At 40.3% G+C, this 19,529-nt stretch overlaps 2 protein-coding genes across 4 annotated transcripts in view; both read right to left on the bottom strand.

The window, feature by feature from the left end:
* Positions 1-1,309: 1,309 nt before the first annotated feature.
* On the bottom strand, positions 1,310-8,179 carry sinhcafl (SIN3-HDAC complex associated factor, like). Its single transcript, XM_010878232.4, has 6 exons — positions 8,075-8,179; positions 5,187-5,331; positions 4,346-4,445; positions 4,118-4,232; positions 3,824-3,968; positions 1,310-3,027 (listed from the first exon to the last, which is right to left on the bottom strand). Exons 2-6 carry the CDS (start codon positions 5,312-5,314, stop codon positions 2,856-2,858), a joined length of 660 nt encoding a protein of 219 aa, XP_010876534.1. The 5' UTR covers positions 5,315-5,331; positions 8,075-8,179; the 3' UTR covers positions 1,310-2,855.
* A 476-nt stretch (positions 8,180-8,655) lies between these two features.
* dennd5a (DENN/MADD domain containing 5A) overlaps positions 8,656-19,529 on the bottom strand; it is a 43,356-nt gene continuing 32,482 nt past the window's right edge. The window contains exons 9-23 of one of the 3 annotated variants that reach the window (XM_010878246.5): positions 18,977-19,127; positions 18,768-18,861; positions 17,509-17,640; positions 16,902-17,054; positions 16,706-16,793; positions 16,531-16,615; positions 14,185-14,313; positions 13,532-13,653; positions 13,192-13,337; positions 12,898-13,016; positions 12,550-12,731; positions 12,361-12,443; positions 12,052-12,175; positions 11,400-11,568; positions 8,656-10,177 (exon numbers count right to left, since the gene is read on the bottom strand). In XM_010878246.5, the coding sequence (XP_010876548.2) occupies positions 9,994-10,177; positions 11,400-11,568; positions 12,052-12,175; positions 12,361-12,443; positions 12,550-12,731; positions 12,898-13,016; positions 13,192-13,337; positions 13,532-13,653; positions 14,185-14,313; positions 16,531-16,615; positions 16,706-16,793; positions 16,902-17,054; positions 17,509-17,640; positions 18,768-18,861; positions 18,977-19,127 (1,961 nt within the window). In that variant the 3' untranslated portion in view covers positions 8,656-9,993. Of the gene's footprint in view, positions 10,178-11,399; positions 11,569-12,051; positions 12,176-12,360; positions 12,444-12,549; positions 12,732-12,897; positions 13,017-13,191; positions 13,338-13,531; positions 13,654-14,184; positions 14,314-16,530; positions 16,616-16,705; positions 16,794-16,901; positions 17,055-17,508; positions 17,641-18,767; positions 18,862-18,976; positions 19,128-19,529 lie in introns of those variants that run through there. The other 2 variants (XM_010878254.5, XM_029124367.2) reach the window with 2 other exon arrangements.

Raw genomic sequence — 19,529 nt, forward strand, 5'->3', positions numbered from 1 at the left:
AAATTGCAGTCAGGGGCAACTCATAATTACATAGGCCTACATTATTAGGCTATTAGCTGTAATGATAAATAAATCCAAAATAAACCCATCCTAACTCGAGTCCCCAGGCCCTCTATTTGCACGTTCACGCCGGCTTCCACGATTTGCCCAAGTTCCCACTTACTACGGTAGCGAAAATGATTATGGTTGTAGGGGTAATTAGACCTGCCAGCGGACCCTTCAAGCGAGTGTTCAACGACACTGCCTCCGCCACGAAGTAAAATCCCATAGGCACCACGATATTTTTGTTTGTGCGGATTTAGACGAAATAGGGGATAGGCGTATTTCGAAATACGTCCAAAATTAATGCTAAATTATGTTTATTCCTTCTTAAACGATAAGGGGGATCATTTAAACGTCATGATTGTTTTATTAATTAAAAATGGACCATGAATTGCATCAAGTCACGAGTGTGTCCTGAAGTTGATGTATTTATTAAATCCCTTACCACTCGAGGGAAATTACCCAGCTACATACATGACCATGTGTAACTCGGATGGTGTCTCGGAGCATGTGCGTAATGAATTGAGACCGGTTTGAGAATGAACGCCAGTCTCCAAATTACGCTTACATGTTACGTTTTGACCACCATCTAGCGGTTGAAATGAAATCACGCTGGGCCCAAAAGTATCTTCTGTGTTTTATTACAAGACATAACTAATGAAATTGATATACAAAATAGCATTATAGAAAACATTTAAAAAAAATCTAAATTCGAAAGAAGTGCAGAGTCGAAATAACTAGAAGTTCCTAACGGTTCAATTAACAGCATCAGCATTAAACAGATGAGGAATAAATAAATATAAACGAAGTGTCAGATTTAAGCTCATAATGAAAAAGAACAGTTCATTTTAATAAGCCACACCGCATATTATCCAAAATGTACCTTGCAAAAGTAAATAAGGCATCACCCTATATACAAAAAGTGAACATTTCCATCTTGATAAAAGGAAGCAGCATATCTCCTTTTAATTACATTATTTCAGATACAGAAATATGTTCAATACCCCTGCCACACAAACAACCCTTTTGATAACCAATGTTATACAGTATATTGACACAAACCACTCAATTACATTGCACAACAGGATATCCTGTCTACTAGCCAGGTCTGTCTATGCTCTTGTAAAGTCCACTGCAGTCATTTTCAAGCCATACAATAAGCATGATAATGAGTGACAAGAAGTTGGTATGATGGCAAAAACAGACTAGCTCAGACTACCTATCTGCATGTCTTACAACAAATAAAATAACAAATGCCCTTGTGCAATCTGACCATTATTTATCAGAGTTACACATTTCTTGTTTAACCTGAAGAAAAATAATAATCATACTGCAACTTTGTCTTGAGGCAATGTTACATTATGACTGACAAACATCAAATATGTGAAATTGTGAAAAACAATAGGCTGACAAACATGAACATTTTACCAATTTCTCACATTCAAATTTCCTGCATAGTCTCTGCATAGAATTGCCTCCTTCAAAGATTTAAATAAAAATAACTGAATATTGAATAAAGCGTTGATGCCGACAAATCCGTGTAAAGTATTGATTTTGCCTAAATCTCTTAGGAAACACAGCAGGCACAAAACACTAGTGTTTTGTCCAACATTTCACATTTTCATAACCGCTTGCAAATTCATTTCATGCATTGTGCCTTACTAAACAAGCCAAAAAAGCTTGCAATAATTTGGGAAAATATCTGAATGGGGCTGTCCATGTAAACAGTCTCGAAGACTGCCACTGAAGAAGTTACAAGAGATGCCGTAAAAATAATGCCTCACAAATCTAAGAAAAACTAAGCATCTGTACACATGTAGTGGTTTAAAAAGATAGGTTGTCAATCCTGTCATTTAAAACAGTTATTATGGCCAAAAGGACAAAACACGTGTATACACAAGACCACTTAAACATTATGCTTATATAATGTGCATTTTCATTTCATGGAAGACTTTACAAATGACAAATAAATAACTGGATTTCACTCCAAGACAAAGATGAGTTCAACTCAATCCATTGTGATTCACTTGCATGAAATTGCTGAAAAGCAATTAGTAAATTCATGGTAGGGAGTGTTTACAAATCTGACAATGTGTAAAAAAACTAAAAATTTAAAAAAAAGAATACAAACTACCCAGTGCTTGTCAAACCATGAATTTGAGGGAAAGAGTGAGACAATGCATGTGTATGCTTAGAAAAAGGCCCGGTGAAAGGCCATTTCTTACTGTATGAATTTTATCAACACCCCCCAACACTCTTATCGCCCTTTATATATTAAGATGCTAGAAATCTAATTCAGCTCCATGAGTGTCAGGGAAAAACAAGTATATGAAAACCCCTACAACGGTCAGTCCATCAATGCAAATTAGCTTCCTTTAGAAATCTAGCTGGCTGAGTCTTGCATATGAGCACAAATATTATTTCACCAATTAGACAGTAAAAAAAAAAACCTGATATGCTGAAATAAGGAACATAATATATACAAATGCTAGTAACACAGAAAATACATTTTAAATGCTGCAACAAGACCTGGATAGTGTGCCTTTGAAGGCCAAATATAATTCTGCCTCCTCATCCTATAAATAGTACACTAATGCGTGCATATATAAAAAAGGTTTTTTGTTATTTTTGTTTTCTTAAAAAAGAAAAAAAAGAAAATGCATCATATTAAAATTAAAATACCAATTTCAAAAGAAAAAAAAAATAGGAAAATCATTTAGCTGACTAAATACACAGTGAACTAATGGTTTTGGGGGAGTCTGCCACTGGAGACAACGTGTAGGGTGGACACCCCCAGGGGGTGCAGTAGAGCATCACCAGCCCTCTTTCAGGGCCTCTGGGAGCGGAGGAGGGGGAAGATGCGTGTCCTGCATTGGAACCAAAGCCTCCTGCTTCTTGGAGCTGCAGCAGGGCTTGAAGAGACGTGGGTCAATCATCACCTCACCAAAACGCCCTTTGTAGACAATTCCACAGCACACCTTTTGCCTACAGGGAAAACATATCCATTAAAATAAAATATTGATTAAACCCTTTGTTAAAGTGGAAATGAGTCAATTTTAAGCAGATAATTAGAAACATTCTAGGCTCCAAATGAGTCAGACATGTTTTATAAAAAGGTGGTCAAAACCAGAGTCATTGATATTGTTTGATGCTATACTTCCTTAAAAAGGCATTCTACATAGCAGTCAGCGTTTTTTCCCAAAAAAATTGAAATGTATATTGGCTCACTTTCCACTGCCAATTTTATAATGTCTGATTTGCAATCATGGAAATGCATTGTCACACAGCAGGTTTGAGAGTGGCGCTCTTTCATAGCAACAAGCTGACCGCCACAGTCTAGGTTCAAACAGTGACTGTGCAGCTAGCTAACTTGGGACTGGGAATCCCAATGGGTGACAAATTGGCCAGCACTGTCCTGGGAGCAGGAGGCATAGCCAGTAACAATTTCTTGGTCTCATTACCCTCTAGAGACTCTGACATACAGCTCCCTCTAGTGACTGACATACAGCTCATACACCTGCAAAACTAACAGATGTCAACTTCCAGTGCCACAAAAAAAGCAGAATGGCTTGGCACAGACTCCAAGAAAGAAGGCGTGCTCCGATCTTCAACTCTCCAGAATTAGTTTGACATTATGAGGAGACATGGCCATAGATACAACTGGATATTTCGAAACTGGTATGGATAATGACTTAAATTATTGCTGCTTTTGCAAGCCCCATTAATTAACCATTTAAAATGGTCTGTTCAAACATTTAAATGTAACAATTTTTAGGCTTACCTTTTCCAGTAAGACAGGTCAAGGAAGGAAAAGACAGAAGGGGTGGGGCGCCTCTGTTTGGTCTCAATGTCTGAGCCGTCATCTGACTCATAGCTTGGCGACTGGCATGGAGACATGCTGGAGGTGGTGCTGTGGGCATCAGAGTCTAAAACGGCAAACATTGCATTTTGGTGGCATAGACATATGGGGCATTTGCATGTCTACCTGGAGTTGGCCAAATGACTGATGTAAAACAGACTTATGCAAAAAGAACAGTTTTAGTAATGTTTTAATTTAACAGGACAAGTGCCTTACTTTGTCGTTTTAACTTGTGCAGCCTCTTTAGCTTTCTTTTTTTATTCCCGTCACTGTTCTTCATCTTCTTCGGTTTGGTTAGCTTGAAGCCAGGCCCAGCTCGAGCATCTACAACCTAGTGTCATATAATGAATGTTAATCACTCTAATATTAGTTGCATTAAAAGAAAAGTGAAGAGAAACTAAATATAACTGTGAATCTTCAGTGAACTAAAATACAAGTGCTTACATGGTTCCAGTTCTTCTTGGAGCCCTTTGGCAGTTTTTTCCATCTTTTTACCAACAACACACAGGCATTGCAGATGTCTCCTACACGATCCTCTGACAACCTTGATAAACAGAAAATTGCAATTCACATAAGCACAGGGTAATCAAAATTCTGTTAACTTGTTTACATAATTTACTAATGCTCTAAACTAGCGCAAAGCTAACAGCACTTTCCACAGCTCACTGGTGGATGAGCAAAATAAGGCACTCAGGTGTGTACCACTAGATTCAAGCCAGGACTGTGCCATTTGCCGGTATGCAGACAGGGGTCCCTTGGGACAGTATACATTTGCCAACATCGTATGGGTGGGGAGACATGTTCTGGAGGGATCATATTGGCTTGTTGTGGCATAGCATCTCCCTTATATCAAGGGCTTATAAGCTTACTGAGAATTTTACTTAAGGGAGAGTAAGCCACAACACCAATCCACTAACTTTGTGATTGGACAAGCAGTCTGAAACTGAAGCAGAATTGCTTGTGAAACATGTTTCTGTGGAAACATCTTGTAATCTTCAACTCTCCTGAGCCTGTTGGAAAGGCTGCCATAAAACAAGGTGGTAAGTACAATAGAATACCACCAATCTGTGTGTGTGGTCAAATGATCACTTAGAAGCCATTTAATGTTAAATATCCTAGAAATACAGTAGTTATCATATTCAACCAGTTTAAACATTTGTATGAAATAAGGGCAAACATGGCCTTAAAAAATTAATGTAATACAAAGAAATATAGTACATAGGGTTAAATTGCCCATAAAATGTAAAGAAAGAATGCAATAAATTCATGAAGGGGAAAAGCCTACCCAAAACATAGCCTGAATGTTTCTTCATATCGGCCACTGTCTGTAAAGCGTGAACTGGAGGACTTGGTCTTGCATATGCAACATCCTTCATGGCTGCGATATATTTTTGACTTGTGGAAACCAAACATGATGATTAAAGGGAAACCTACAGAGAAAGACAAATATTACAAGGGTTGTCGACCATCTAATGCCAAATTACATTTTTCTTGGTACAAAGGGAGGAGGTCCCCACAGTGCACCAGTTTCACTCAAATATGCACCAAAATATGTTACTGTGTGACCAAGAATTCTAAATGTAGAAAACAATGCATGTAAACAAATTAGTGTCTATAGCCCAGAGGTATTCAATTCCCCTTCATAGACCTCCAGCCATTCTGTGCATTTGATCCATTCATTAAGTTCTCGATTAGCTAATCAGGTGCGCCTGCTCAGGGCTGCAACTCTGTTGTGGAATGTCTTGGAAAGGAAAGGGCTAAATACCTCTTAAGCCTGTGGCTCAATCTTAAATTGTATACTACAAGTACATACTTTGCTGGACGGTGAAGTATGTACTGTTTATTATATAGTAGGCTATTATGCCAGTATTGGGACATATTACCTCTTCATAAAATTGCTTCTTGACATTTCATTTTGTCACGAATTAACATCACGCCAAGTTTGAATATTTTGCTAGATAATTAAGCCCTTAAACTGTATTATTAAGTTTACTTCCACCACAAATAGAATTTATGAACTGTATGGCTTTTGCTACTGGCTGTTTTAATAGCCTATAATAGGCCTACTTAGTACTGCTACTTGCAATAGTCATAAGAACGAATAATTTGCTAGTGGGACTGAAGACAAACGTTACAATGCCAAAGCCATTTCATGGCACAAAAACATTACCTATTCTATCATTCGTGAATGACATTGATACAATAATTATAAATATAGGCGACTGACTGATAACTGACTTTTTCATCAAGTGAAAACACAAGAAAATCGTGGAAACTCATCCTCTTTTACTGCACAAGGGGTTGTGGCCTATATTACCAAAAAAAGCTTTTTAGCGTACTATGGTTTGAGACATACTAATCCTCCCATATACCAATCTGGCATACTATATAGTTTGCAAGTATGCGATTTGAGATTCAGGACATTTGTCAGTGCACCTACACTCTAAAAACATCTTAGATTATCCTATAGGAGCTGTCCCACTGAAACTGTAAATACTCGATTAAAGAACTCCTAAAAACAACACCAAGTGGTCTTCAATTTTTTTTTTAACCATTAGAGGGTTATTTGAAGTACCAATCTTAAGAGTTAATGAAGATCATAGGTTCCCCAAAAGTTGACATTTAAATAACTACAAAAATCCCTTATTAGTCTTCGAGGGTACATGTCGTGGTATGCCAAAAGCTATCCCTACAAAAGATCGTTTAAATAATATTTTAATGAAAAATGTCTGGCATCTACAATAAAAATGACAGCTCGCATTCACTGAATTTATTTGATGGTATAAAGCGAGGTATACATGGGAAAATAACTTTTCCCTCTTTGCATTTTGAAGGCTACAATACTATGCTACAACAACCCCTGGTGTTCACTTGTTATTTGTCTGGTACAGTAACACGACTGAAAACCAATTGTCATTTACGAGACCATCTGGCCGAAGGAATAACTCTTTCAAAACGCTGTTACACGATTTAAAAACAATGGAACAAGCTGTAGATCAACACATTATACAGTGAGTTGTGATATCTTGTGTATACATATGTACTGTATTATAACCCAGACTCTCCCTAGATGTGCAATAAAACGTTCGGTTTATTAAGCGTAGCTTTGTTTTGAAACACCCATCTTGCTTTTTTGTTTCCTGACTGGATGCGCTAGGCGATTTTGAAAAGCACTTGGGATAGGAACGAAAGTAGACGAAATCAAGTCAATGGCTGCAAGTGAGCCATTTAATTCGGTAGAATTCAGTATAAAATACATCACAGATGCAATGCAACCGTATTTATAGTTGGTTACAAGCAATACACTATCATATATTGGTCATTACTGCAGCACCTGATCAGCTGAATAGACAACTCCGATAATTAGGAGTTGAGCAGCGATTATTGTTGGCAGACTAAACGTAATTTTAAGGGACGTCGGAGCATCATTCCGAAATCCTAATCGCCGATCACTTTAATCGTAATTCGCTGAGTTTATTCGTCCATCTTTTGGCAAACCTCGTTTATGACGCCGTCATCGCGGAGCAAATGTTTGGCAGTGGTTCGTTAACTTGGCTGCGAGCTACACAGTAGTACATAGCTAACAAACACGTTAAGCGGATAAAATAACGCAATACTCCCATAGGTATCGCTACTAATTCAAACGTAGCTTGATTTTGTTTTATATTACCATTTTGTTTGAAAGAAGATAAACATTACTTTGTGGACTGGAACTAGTTACGTACGGAGAGTACAGTAACGCTACTCTACAGACAGTAACGTTTATGAAACAAAAAGCGGGGAAGCACAACTCCTTTCTCCGAAGAAAGAAAAAGCGTCCTAACAACAGTAATAAAAGCGCGACAGGGTGAAATTAGTTTATTTAATTTTTTTATCGAATCGTTATAACAAAACTTAACATATAGTTTAATAGGGTCTTCCTCCCCTTTAAATTGAAACTTTCGCCCGCTAAGAGCGCCAAATAGCATCTGACTATTGTTGTTAGCTAGTTAGCCTACTAGCTACCACGCCACGCTCCATAGCCATGCTCTCCCATTGTTACCACGACCCCTTGCAGATGTAATTTGCACGCGACAGACCAAAATATAATGTAACCCTAAGCATTCATTACGTCCTTTATATTTATTTCTAAATGTCCATGCTGTGCAGTAAATGTAATAAAGGTGGACTTACCGAACAAAACTTTGAATCTACACTGCTGTCTTTTTACACACTGCGCATGCCTTACTACTGGTGCTGCATACAGCTGCGTATTATTTTATCATTAGCATAAAAAAACATGGAACTAAAGCTTTCCACCGTAGAAATACCATATAAGGAGTGTAACGTGTCCATTTGAACTCAAATTCAACCAATGAGCGAAAGGTAGGCATAGTATTTAACAATATTGTATGCTGGGAGAAGGAGTAAATATGAAAATAGTTTCGTTCTCATCCTATGTGGTCGCCACAATAAAACACTACAGGTCCCAGCATGCACTGTATCCGCAACCTATGAATGGACCCAAAAAAAACGAGTCTCTGAAATGGCGCGAATGAGTTTGTTTACATTCTACACCTGCAGTTGCTACATTGTTTCTGTGCTTCATTTCTGTGTTAAAGAAAGTTTTTTTTTCAACAGTTAATACAGGTAATATAATGGGGCGTTTTGTATATCAAAAACCGTTTTGTATATCAATAACCGTATATTAATTTTAAGTGTAGTCATTCAAGTCAGTTTAAATCCTAAAATTAAATACAATAAACATATCCATATTAATGCAGTTCTGTAATTTTATTTTTCATATATTTTTACACTGTACACATTTCCTCACTTAGTAAACACTACATTACATGGTTATGCCAATAAATTTACAACAGTACTGAAAAACAAAAATAGATCTATCTCCCAAGATGCTAATGTCAATCATACATGGACGTTGGCACAGGAAAGACATCCTTCACACCTACTTCTCTGAAATTTCTGTTCTTATTCATCAACATATGCTATACAGTAAGAGAAATTGAGAAGGTCCAATGATTTTCATCTAGATCTTGGGTAAATTTTATGGGAGATGTGCATTATATTGCATAGCAGGAACGCCAACAGTTCAAAGGAGGATTGCTTGCTCTATTTTGATTCAGGCTATTTAAAGAAATCAGATATAACACTCATCATGATTCAATCAGCTCACACAATTTTCCCCTATGGAGCAGATGTTGTTAACCAGCGAGGAATGGGTAGAACGGGAAAGGACTATGTTGTTGGAAAGATTCACTGGTTAGAGGTATTTACATGAAGGCTGTCATTTTTTTAATGACTCACTTTCCATCAAACAACTGCAAATTATGAGTATTGTTGAAGAGTTAAATGTCAAGTGTGAAGCATTACTATGAGCTGTATACAATGTACTCCTCAAACTGAATACATATTGTGCACTCCTAGCACACGCTACATTATGATCCTAATGAAGGGAGGAGCCAGGAGCCTCTTCTCTAGCAAACGTATTCCATGTAAAACACTTACAAAGGAATCACCCAAAGTTACACACTGTCACATTCATGTAGGTAAATCAGTCCTCAACCCTACACAAACATCACCCCTTTCATATTCATACTTATAAAGCATACTTCTACATCTTTTGCTTCAGGCTCTGCTTTACGACATAATTAAATTGACAACAGAGCAAGCAACTTGACAGACATATCAAAATAATACTCTTCTTCTCTGAAAATATATTAACAGTTTTTGTTCCTTGTTTTCCTTTTTAAATATAGCCATTGTCAGCAGTTAATAATAACATTTCAAATATTTAGCTTTCAATAAAACAGTATAGCACAGGTGGGTTATCTTCTTCAACAATGTGAAAATGAAGGATTGTAATAGAAAACAAACTCTTAACGTCTAACATTAACATTGTTGAGAATAAAAATAACAACATTTTGAAAGGCTCATTGCACTTCATATGACAAATATAACAGTAGCTGTAATATAACCCAGAAATAATCCTGTGAATGTTCAAGACTCTTTCTGCATAAAAAGGTTAAATTGTTCTTTAGTGGTCCCCAAATATCTTTTGTGATTAGGCCCAAATGGTCCTAACAAAGGAGGGCCTAGATACCGATTCCTTTCACAAGCGATGCTTCTAGGGTGATGTTGAACTCTTGTAAAGTCTGTAGCACTCGGATTAGAGAATTTACCAACGAGTGGTCCTTTATCAGTGCTATGTCCTCGTACATCTGCACAGTAATCGGACAGTCTGCAAGGAGAGCAATCCAATGATGTAACAAATGGTCCCTATGAAGAGCAAAGAAAGAGAAGAGGTAAACGCAACAGATTTGCACCAAGGAACTATTTAATGAATCACCATACTTGCTAAGGGACAGGACATGAAGGGAGTGGTTCATTGAGATAAATCTTTTTATCATGAGGGACCAACATCACTGTGGGGAGTGGGAAGAATGAGGGTGCATTTCAATACTTATATACTTATAGTCTGCACTCTATATCATCTATGTTGCATTTAGGCATGTCCTGTCTTGCTATGGGCCAACAAGATTTCTGATAAAAAGAAGGTATTTTATTGAAGTGGCAGGTGCATCTGAGCTACAAATCCCTGGTGTACCACAAAGGGTTTAGAGAGAAATCAAGACCCTGAGGTTTCATAAATAGTAAGTAATTTATGCTTTGGACAAGGCTATATAACCTCCATAAATACACAAATGTACATTTAAAAGTTCCCATTGAGAGCAATTTAGGGTTAAAATAAATGCTAAAGGCCAGATAACAACAGATATTTCACCTATCTAGTTTTGGGATTTAATTTACCTAGGCTCTCTGTGGTCCAGAGTTATTGTTGGACTGTCTCTCTAGGCACACAACTCTCTAACTCAGGAAAAGCAGGGTTGATCTAGCCCATGTGCAGCGTCAAAGGGCTACATTGCACTCCCCCACTAGTGATTTAATAGAACTTGGTGAAATAATAATTATCTATGTGAAAAACCAATGTTCCGTCACAGTGAATCAAAATTGGGAAACACCAATCAATTCTAACCCTTTTCTAATATTTCCTCCAAAGAAGGCTTATTAGCTTGTGCAGTAAGCCTACAAGCTGTCTATGGAAACATTAGAATGGTACTTTAAAGGCACTTAAAAAACTTTAAAACCTGCGACATCTATGCAACAACTATGCGTGCACTGAGAGACAGTCCAACCATTACTTAAAGTGATCTGTGAACATAGACCAATCTTAGATCATCTTCGGTTTACCCCTTTAAATATCAGATATCACATGAATGGCTTTAATAGTTATCCCAACACATGGTTAGTCATTATGGCTTTAATATCCCATAAGCGATCTAATACATTTTGCATGGTGTAAATAGACCTCTTTCGGCTGAACTGAAAAGGCCTTGTAAAACAAAAAATATTATATATTATACAGTACATTCCCTTAACATTTTTCCTCACAAAAGCTGTGGTTCTGTGAGTGTTTGTAAGGCTACAAAGGAGATCTTACCTGGCACCCAGACACACCAGCATCTGGAACTTTCCATCCTTGCCTATGTTCCTAGACGTGTTGTTGATGGCCCGCATGAAGCGGCAGAAATCTCGTACTCTTGTTTGCCAGTTCTCATCTGGAGTAACCTCCCTCTGCTCGGCACTCTCAAAGTACACTTGTGACTTTTCTATTGAATAAATCAAATGGAACATACATGAATAAAGAGAAAATTCATTCTTTAGCAAAAAAGCTTATTCAAAGTAAGGGAAAAAGGCTTGAATCAAGCAAAAACAAATATGCCAAAGGGGTGAGAAATTGTTGCTTGTAACAAGACAGAAAATTCTGAACAAAAACATTCAGGCACAGCTTGATTCTTAGAATGTTTCTAATTCAGGCACAATTTGATTCTTAGAATAGGACAACTGAATTTTTATCTGAAAACTAGAGTATCAGGCTTGTTCAGTTTTGTCTTTATGTCCAAATTAAATGAGCTTGCTGTCCGAACTTTCTGTATTATTACAGAATTTTCTTTATTTAATAATTATTTTAAAATGTTTGTTTATTTAACGTATTCTTTAGGAATCCTTTTTTTTTTTTTTGGAGTGATGACAAAGTGTGACACTTAACAGTGTGTTTAGTGTAAATAATGGTTGTATATTCAAGGCTTTACCTAAGAAGTCCCAGATGAAAACATTCTTAAAGAGACGTGGGGACTTGAATCCATGCTGGAACACCTGCTCTAAAGCCCAGACAAGGCCATACTCCCCACACAGCAAAAGGGTCAGACTTCCCCTCTATAGAAAAAACAGAATCACCGATGTTGTCTCCTTTCAAAGCACACTGGTCCATCACATCACTTGTGAATAATAAACCAACACAGAAGTAAGACTATGATTAATGTTGTCTGCAGGGTACAGACAGAGTACAGACAGAGGAGACACTGAATTATATAACATGTGATGGGAGCTCTGTCTCTGACCTCCTTCTCTGGTTTGTGGAAGTGCTTCACTATCCCATTGATGGCCTCTCCGACTCCCTCTTGAATCTGACCAGTGTTCAGCTCTGGATGATGGGAAAGAGTCCATCAAACAAAATCAGTCCGTACAAGCAAGAGACACAAGAACGTTAACAGTGCCTTAGGTGCTGTGGGCTGTTAACTGTGACTCACTTGGCTTGCTGTTTGGAGAGATGGTGACGAACCTCCTCATCATGCCAGGGGACTGCTGCATGGGAGGCGTTCGACACATCCTGTCCTCGTTTTCTGTACTGGGCGTCACCAGCTCTCCCACTAGGACCCTTTCCAGACTGCCATCATCCACCCCCTTCCCCAGCCACCGGCCACAGGGGAACCTGCACGCACGCACACACACACACACACACACATACACACATACACACACACAAACATACACACATTTGCTACAGTTAGCCCAAACTTCCACATGGTCTTTTGTTATGCGTAGATCCCACTAAAATGTTGTGCCTTAAGGTAGCTGTTACCAAATCATGCCCTTACTTGTAAGCATGCCCTGTGATCTCATTCCGCACCATAATACACTCCACGAGCCATTTGGCGTAAAGCCCTGAATTATCATGGCCCATTTGTACGGTAGTTAGCTTGCCCAGATTTTGACACTGTGATTGGGGAGAGGAGGAAAAAAAGGCTTAGGTTAAAGACTGTTCTCAAATAAATATTTGTTATCATTAATAAAGTATATTCAATAGTATACTTTATTAATAGTATAGTGTTTACTATTGAATAGAGTATATTCAATAGTAAACACTACAATAGTAAATAGTAAGCACCAACCTCAAAGGTGATCTCCTGAGTGTGCTTGGGGACCTGGAGAACCCCAGTTTCTGCCAACTCCCCAGAGACACACACCCAGGGATTGGCTGTGAACATTGAGCCTCCCAACTTCTTACTGGGAATCACCAGCAAATGATATGGAATCACTGTGGGACAGAGAAGAGAAGGATATCTGAAATGACTCTCAAGAATGTTCATAACAAAAGCAACTCTGTCTTAAGGATTTCTGCAAGAAATTCCGGAAAAACAGAGAGTGGTTTAGCCAGGAGTCACAGTTTAATCTGAATAAAGATACTGTTGACACTGTGTTCAGGGCTATACGCTATGAAGTAGCACTCACTGATAGTGGTAAAGACATTGGTGAAGCAGAAGTAGTCCACAGCGTTGAAGGACAGGAGGTGATACAGGAACTGCTCTTTCTCGTCATCACAGCGCAGAAAAGCATAACGCTTATATAGTTTCCTACAATATGAACAAAACAGAATATTAAAAAAGAAACTCCTAAAGTAATTTTAAGTGATATCATAATTATGATGTAATAGTCTATTATTATCGACTGAACACAAAAGTCTGGTGCCTAAAAGGCTGAATCAATAGCGGATTACTGTTTTTTCTGGGTTAACAACTAGAGAATGACAACATGGCTAAGGTATAGTCACAATGCAACACCTCCAAAATGAATCACCCTGAACGTGACCCACTTTGCCATCATCATCCATTATGAAAACCATAGTAAATGTTTAATAGATGAATGTACTATGGCATTTGGATGTCAAAACATCTCATGTATTATAAATGCAGTTTCCAGACATTATTTGTATGAGACTGAGTGGGACATTCCATTGAAAACTGTTAGGATTTTGAGGGACTGACCTAAAGTGAATGAGGTATTATCCCATTTACCCAAGAAGAGATGCCAATTAAAATATCCTACACATTTGGTGTTTTGGTTCATATGCTAATTCTATAATATGTACTTGTTGTTCTGCTCACTTTGTAAGTTCCTGGTCAGACAAAAGCTGTTTGAGGTGCCTGGACAGCAGCTTCTTTTCCATCGAGAGCCTAACCCAGGCCCTGGCCTTGCCCACATCTGTCTTGATCTCCCCAATGTTCTGGATGTGTCTATGGATGGGAAATACAACACACAGTGATTACTTAACACATCCTTTCAGTGATGGTCTACAATTGTCTACAACAGTTGGTATCCGTTGGCCAAGGGGACTTTAGGAAGCCCAAAACATGAGAGGATGGCACATATTAGAGAATGGTTAGAGCAGTGACAGTCCCTTGGAACTAGAGGACAGGCCTGTGTCTACATTGTGTTTTCACCACAGCCAGAGGGAGAGACAGCCCAGGGAGGAAGAAGCCTTGGCCCAGGCTCCCTGTTGTTGAAGCCAGCCTCCTGTCATCGCTCCCAGGCATCACCATGCCCTCTGTGTCCAGACACATTACCTTCCACTGTCTACTCTCTAAGTGGTGCCCATGTCCCCCTCCTTCTCCCTCATTCCTCCTCCCCCACCCCCTCTCAACTCACTCTCAACAATTAACCCCATTTCCTCCACACCACTCTGTTCCCCGTGGCAACAGAGCAAAATATCAACATTCACTCAATTCAGTCAATGCCGACGGTGAAAAACAATTGTATCTGTGATCTGCAGACCCCACAAGCTACACAAAGCTACCTACTGTAGGATAAAAATAGAAATTAGTCAGAATACAAAGAGTACTGCAAGGCAAATATGGAATTGTTATAGAATGAAACCACTGGGTCAATCTTAATAGTCCATTTACAGTAAATGTGTCGATTAAAATGTGCTTGTATCAAACAGATGAAGATGTCACACGTGAGTGTTTGTGCAGACAAGTGCATGATCAGAGCAGAGTCTTTGACACGCCGCCTTGACATTGCCCTGAGTCAGACACCCCTCATCTGGGCCTGGGTTACAGGGGTTTGCAGGGGAATTAGGCTGGAAGTAACAGCATGTCACACAGCTCAGCTCTCCTTACTACCTCCTTCACATCACACAAGGAACGACCTCTCGCATGACCCAACACCATTGCTGTGGTGCATCGTAGACATGCCAATAGGTCCCTGGCTGCCTTTAAACTACAGACTTGGATTGGCATCACATCTTTGGATCATTACAGCATCTGTGAGACCATTGTCAGCACCATAGAAGCAATCTCCATTTTAATTTCATTAGTGTAATTGATAGGTGGAGCCCTACTGATAACCCGACTAGATTAGGAAATCCTGATTATTTAAACCTAGATAATCCCAAAAATATATTTAGAAAAAGAGAACACACAATGCCCTTTTGGATACCGTAAAATGGAAGGCTAAACGTAAAGAGTGATATTTCTGAAATTAATCATAGCTGGTAATCAATTGATAAAAGTCTGCTCCAAAGCTTGAGATGTGAGGATGAGGTCAGTGTTTTTCCACAACATAGGGTTCTAAATCATTGATCATTCTAAAAGTATTTTCATCAGTTGGCCATAAGGTGGCAGTGAATACACTCGGAAATCATTGCAGAAAGCATGACAAAGGCCCGAAGCCTAAACTCTGCACCCCAGGCACTTGTGGAGATCCAAGAGGATTTCAGAAGTTATAGCAAACTGGCTATAGTGCCACCTTGCCATCGGATACGTTAGACCGGTAATAGGTCATCCAGAGTAGGCTCTCATCTCCACGCCCCGTTGAGGAGGAAAACAATCCTGCATCCCATGTAGACTACAACAGCGTAAACGAGACAAACCGGCCGGCTTAAATTTATAACGCTTGTTATACCGAAGAGTTGCGGTGTAGCTGGTTGGTTGTCCCTCTTGCCATTCCGTTTTGCACCTATTACTGGTGCTGTCATGCTCAATGTATGAGCTGCAGACTGACCGGTGTTAAACACTGGACTGGCAAACATAGCTAGCTAGTTGTCAAAGCACGTTGCTATTGCTAGCTTGCACACTATTTGTAGAGCAGAAATGAAAAGTAAACTATTTCACTGGTAGTTTGCTTATCTGGAGACTCAATAACGTAGGAACAGATGTCCGGGTAGGACACCTCTAGCCATTTCAAATGTAATGATATTTATTATCGGCAGTGAATATCGGCCATCGCCCCCCAGTCATCCACAGTCAGTATCGGCACCGGCGCAAAAAAATCCATATTGGTCGATCCCTAATTTGAACCCCTCCTGCCTTTGCAGAAGGCACAATCGACACAGGCCACTTTGTAATGCCCCCTTATAATCAGCCCTGATTTAAAGGCCATCCGATATGGTAGTTATCTGAAGAGATCACCAACATTGTGGAAGAACTGGTGAATGGATGGAGAATACCGACCTCATGTCCCTGATCAGGGACACCTTGAGAGGGGGCAAGGCCGCGCCAGCGTCAGATTTGCGTCTCTCTGTGTCATGGATGAGCCCTGACATGGAGAGAAGGGACAGTAATGATTATTGTGGCTATGGGATTACATCACCATCCAAGGCATTTCAGGATTTAATGACAGGAGTACCGGTGGGACCCAGACCAGCTGGTGTGGCTTCCTTCTTCTCTTTGCTCTCCTGATAGTGAAGCAGGTGGGACCACAAGGCAGATTTACCCTGCAAGGAGTGAATAGGAAGATGGATGTGAGGGAATGTGTAGATTAGCCTGAATAAGTATGTTTTTTACATATTAGTTTGTGTTAGTGTGTGTGTGTGAGAACTAACCTGTTTGACCTGCAACCCGTGGCTCCAGATTCGCTCCAGTAGGTCACAGAGCGAGGCGATGAGTGTGTTCTCCTCCACTCCTGTGATGCTGACCTCCCCATGACCTAGTTCCACCGCCTCCCTACCCATCTTCTCCACCAGCATACGCTTGGTCTGGAGGGACACACACATCCCCATACAGGGAGGTTACATCTCTGGAGGCCAGAGGCTTGACACTAGAGGGGATGGATCTCCTCACATAAACACTTCTACAGTTCACTAAAGAATGCCACAGTATTTAATAAGGAATTCTATGTCTTTTTCCTCGAGTTACGGAAAACCAAACATCCATTTATTGAGCAAAAACCCACCATGGAACCACCAGTCTACTAAAGCCAGGAACATGAAATACACACCCACAGGGCTATGAATACAACCACAGGGTAACTAATCAAAAACCCAAACAGTAATCAACCCACCCCCCTCCCAGAATATTTCATGAAAAGATTTAAACTAACGTAGTCTCAGTAAAGGGGTTTGATTTCCACATCCAGTTTTGGTTTTATGACTGTTGCAGTCAGCCAGTCATACTGCATGTGTAGCTTGTGAAGGACATCCTTTATTCTACCTTATTCCTACACTCCTTCAGCAGCCCCTCCACAAACTTCCAGTTGGTCTGAGCGATGACCGAGGGGGAGAGGTTGGACAGCTTGGGCTGCCTGATGGTGGTGCCCAGGTTCCTGGCCTCCTGGATGTATTTCTGTAACGACACAGAGGACAGGCGTCAGGGAGAGTCGCACATTAAACCACCTGAAGGCTACACACCAAAGGAGACAGCAATCGGTCTATTTCCATGTTCGTTATTCCACACACACACAGAGGTTTACACCAACCACAGGAATTCACAGAGGACAGGAATGCACTTCTACACGGAGGGACTGGCTAAGTGCCCATTCCAGGGAGAGGGAGGATCTCAGGGTCAGTGATGTAATGAGATAAGCTGCACGTACGCGTGTTGCCTACGTGTCCAATACTGCGGACAACGAGTATGTGTTTCTGCCCTTTACCTACACAGCCTCAACATCAGTCATACAGTGTACGTGGAACAGGTTTCCAATCAGTCACGGAATTACATCTTAATCGTATCGTCAATATTTGTCCCCCCCGAATGGACGGTAAACCTGAGGAGAAACCCCACGAACTGGAGGATCAGGCAGAGCTGTGATACTGGGAGGAGGGTTGAATGCCACATGGTGGGAGGGGCCATGTGGACATGGTGTGAGGCTTGAGCCCCACCCACTGCCAACACATACCACATCCACAGTCACAGACTTCAGACAGGGCCTGAAGGACTGCAAGAGCCAGTAGTAGTCTAGAAACAGCAGGAGCTGCCGCTCCGGGAACAGACATTCCACATGCTGGGAGCATGTGTGTGAGACGGAAAGAAAGAAAGACACAGAGTGAGAAAGAGACCCGAGTCTGCGTGAGAGACATTCTGAAAGTACACTCTAAAAATAAACAGTTTACAGAGTATTTTCATTGAAACTTTTGGAACTACTTAAAGTTCTTCAAAGTAACCCTTTAGGTTGAAATATTCCTTAAATATGTGTAGGCGTTCCAAAGGTTCCATTTTGAAGAGCCGCTAAAAGGAGCCTACAGAAACCTTTCCTTTTGACAGTGTTGATGTGAGGGAGACCGTGGGCGTCAGAGGGCTACAGATAGTCATAGAAAGGTTAAGCCAATAGAGAGTAGTTGTGAGGGGGTTGTTGGGAGGGAGTTCCAGAGAAAATAGACAAATAAGATCTTAATTCAATTTCTCCAGACTGAAATGAGAAACAAAAACACAAAGAAAGAGTGTTTTTCTAAAGCTGCTTGATGTCCTCTCACCTCTCTCTGGTCATTGTCCAAGTAAAGGTGTTCAGCGTGCTGTTTCTGCCTGTCCTTCCTTCTCCACTGTGCCGGGGCGCTCCTCTTCGCCCATCTAACACCAAACATACAAAACGTCCCTCAGAACAACAGGAAAGACCAACACCAGAGACGGAGGCAACAGGAGCACGGTTTATCAGTATTATTCATTGTGGAGATGTGATCTTTACTTGTTGCTGACAGGTCCGGTGGACAACACATCCGACTGAAGACGGGGAAAGAAGCCCTGTTCGTAGCGGCCCTGGCCGATCTTCATATCCAGCAGGTGCGGGTGCAGGGCCGTGTGGTCGATCTTCACCACGCGCATCTCTATGGCCTTCTCTGGGGTGACACAAAGGCAGCAGGACAGTGAGCTGCTGTGGGACACCAGCATAAACGCCTGTGTCGTCAGTGTCCCGCTCTGATCCCAACATCCTCACCGTCACTCACAACCCCCACGCTGTGAATATTAATCAGGTGGCCTAAGGTGAAACCATATCAAAATGATCCGGAGTTCAAAGAATCCTGGTTGGAAGATTCATTCATGATTTCTAATTTATGACTTATTTTCTTCTGATTCTGGGAATCTTCCAATCTGGATTTCTGGAAAAACGAAATGTTTCTTTCCTAACCAAACCTGAACCAAACCTCAAAATCATTAGCACCACTGCCAGCCAGCCAAACGGTTCAATTGTGCAATTTATTAGGATAGTACATAGCTATCATGCATGCAAAGCATCATTT

This window comes from Esox lucius, chromosome 2 (genome assembly GCF_011004845.1).
Source record: "Esox lucius isolate fEsoLuc1 chromosome 2, fEsoLuc1.pri, whole genome shotgun sequence".
NCBI classification, from domain to species: domain Eukaryota; kingdom Metazoa; phylum Chordata; class Actinopteri; order Esociformes; family Esocidae; genus Esox; species Esox lucius.

Coding starts and splice junctions, on each gene's coding strand:
- sinhcafl (XM_010878232.4), bottom strand. CDS start 5,314: ATGTTTGGTTTCCACAAGTCAAAAATATATCGCAGCCATGAAGGATGT. Junction 4,233..4,345: donor CCAAGAAGAACTGGAACCAT/GTAAGCACTTGT, acceptor ATATGACACTAG/GTTGTAGATGCTCGAGCTGG. Junction 3,028..3,823: donor GACCTGTCTTACTGGAAAAG/GTAAGCCTAAAA, acceptor TTTTCCCTGTAG/GCAAAAGGTGTGCTGTGGAA.